The sequence below is a fragment of the Meleagris gallopavo genome, chromosome 12 (assembly GCF_000146605.3).
Source record: "Meleagris gallopavo isolate NT-WF06-2002-E0010 breed Aviagen turkey brand Nicholas breeding stock chromosome 12, Turkey_5.1, whole genome shotgun sequence".
Classification (NCBI taxonomy): Eukaryota; Metazoa; Chordata; class Aves; order Galliformes; family Phasianidae; genus Meleagris; species Meleagris gallopavo.
The window spans coordinates 18752529-18754326 of record NC_015022.2 but is presented as its reverse complement, the minus strand read 5'-3'; the positions used below and the strand labels follow the sequence as shown (position 1 = coordinate 18754326).

At 60.1% G+C, this 1798-nt stretch overlaps 1 protein-coding gene across 1 annotated transcript in view; it reads left to right on the top strand.

Annotated features, from left to right (window-relative positions):
* The first annotated feature begins 274 nt into the window (after positions 1-274).
* TLE3 (TLE family member 3, transcriptional corepressor) overlaps positions 275-1798 on the top strand; it is a 17997-nt gene continuing 16473 nt past the window's right edge. The window contains 1 exon segment of the mRNA XM_010717629.3: positions 275-379. Coding sequence (XP_010715931.1) covers positions 344-379 — 36 coding nt within the window. The 5' untranslated portion in view covers positions 275-343.

The window sequence follows — 1798 nt, the reverse complement described above, 5'->3', positions numbered from 1 at the left end:
CCCCCCTTTAGCAATGGGGACCCCCTGAAACGGTTTGAACCCCCAGCAACTCTGGCACCCCTCCCACACTAAGCGATATGGGGAACCCCCCCGAGCAATTGGGACCCTCCAGCAATTGTCTGCCCCCGCAGCCACTCAGGACCTGCAGTAATTGGCCCTCCCCATAGCGCCTGGATCCTCCCCCCGGCCCCACTTTGTTTCCTGGGAGCAAGGGGGCCGACCCCCCCCCCGGGTGCGTGCTGCTCCTCCAACCCCGTGCAAACAGCCCCTGTGTTCGAGCAGTCCCAATTCATGCCGCCTTTGTTGTTTTCCCTTTCTTTTCTCCTCCTGCCAGTACTACGAAATGTCCTACGGGCTGAACATCGAGATGCACAAACAGGTGAGCGCCGGTGGGGGGGCTGCTCGGGCTGCTTGTAGGTGACAGAACGGGCCCTGATGGCAGCAGTGGGTCGGCAGCGGTGCGAGGTTTGGGGCGATGGCATCCGCGTGGGGATCTGCGTGCATTGGGAAGCAGGCTGCGTTTTGCAAGGAGCGACCTCGTGCAGAGGAGATGCGTGCTGCCAGGGCTCTGCGTGCACATCCCGGGGCTGCTGCTCCGAGGTTGCAGCCCTGCTTTGAGCTGCAGGGCGCACCCAGGGCGGTGCATCACTCGGTGCCGAGGAAACCGAGCGATGTTTGGTGCTGTGTCGCTGGATTTTGGGTTCGCCTCGCGTACCGTTTGCCCCATAGGGAAAGCAGCGCGGGGTGCGGTGCGCTGCCTTGATAAGATTACAGCTAAAGAGCCTCGGGGCCGCGGGCACACGATGGTAAAACTTAAAGGAATAAAGTTATTATTGCAATGAGAGCCGATTACCGGCGCTGCCGCTGGCGGGCGGACGCGGTTCTGGTGATGCACTCAGGGCAGGGCTGGGCAGCAGTGCAGGCACGGCAGCAGTGCAGCTCCGCAGCGCTCTGCTCGGCAGCAGCACCGGAGCAGCGTTGGCAAAGGCTGAGCCGTGCACGGCTGTGCTCCCTGCTGCAAAAGGGCAACGGCCACAACTGCCGCTCAGGTGGCGTTGGCTCAGGGTTGCTTTTTGTTAATTAATCTATTTATTTGATTTTTTTTATTATTATTATTAAATATTGCCTTCCCTGCGGCTGATCCCAGCAGGTGTGCGCCCAGCCCCTGCCGTGCTCTGTTTCGGGTTGCTTGCTTTCTCCTGGCTGCCTTGGCTTCGCCCTGTGCGAGCGCACGGAGGTGTTGAAATAGAGCACGAAATAAGGCAGGGAAGCACGGAGCTTTTCTGCCGATGGCAGCGCTGGAAGCGGTTGTTATTTCCCGGAGGTTGCTTGCATGCGAGAGCTGATTGGGGTATGGGGGGGGCGTTTGCATGGCCGGGTTGGGCTGCTCCGCTGCGCTCCGTGCTGCGGCATCACTGTGTGCCCTAATGGTGCCGGGGGGAACCCGGTGGCAAGTGGGTGGGGCTCAGCACCGGAAGCACCCCCTCCTCCCCCCCGCCCCCGGTTGCAGAGACCCCCAGCAGCCCCATGGCTGCGCTGCCCCCAGCCCCGGCTGACCCGCTTAGCGGTTGACTTGTGTTTATCTGCACACAATCAAGTAGACTGAAGTGCCTGAATTATTCATGCGGTGTCCTGCCCTCCAGACTTGACTGCGTGTGATTACATCTGCTCGAGACAAACATTGATGGATACTTCATCTTTAAGCAAAAGGGGATTGTCTGGCTGGGGGCTTATATAACAGATTATCTCTTCGGCGCTGAATATTAAGCGCTTCGTCCTCGCCCCGGCTGCGGTGGCG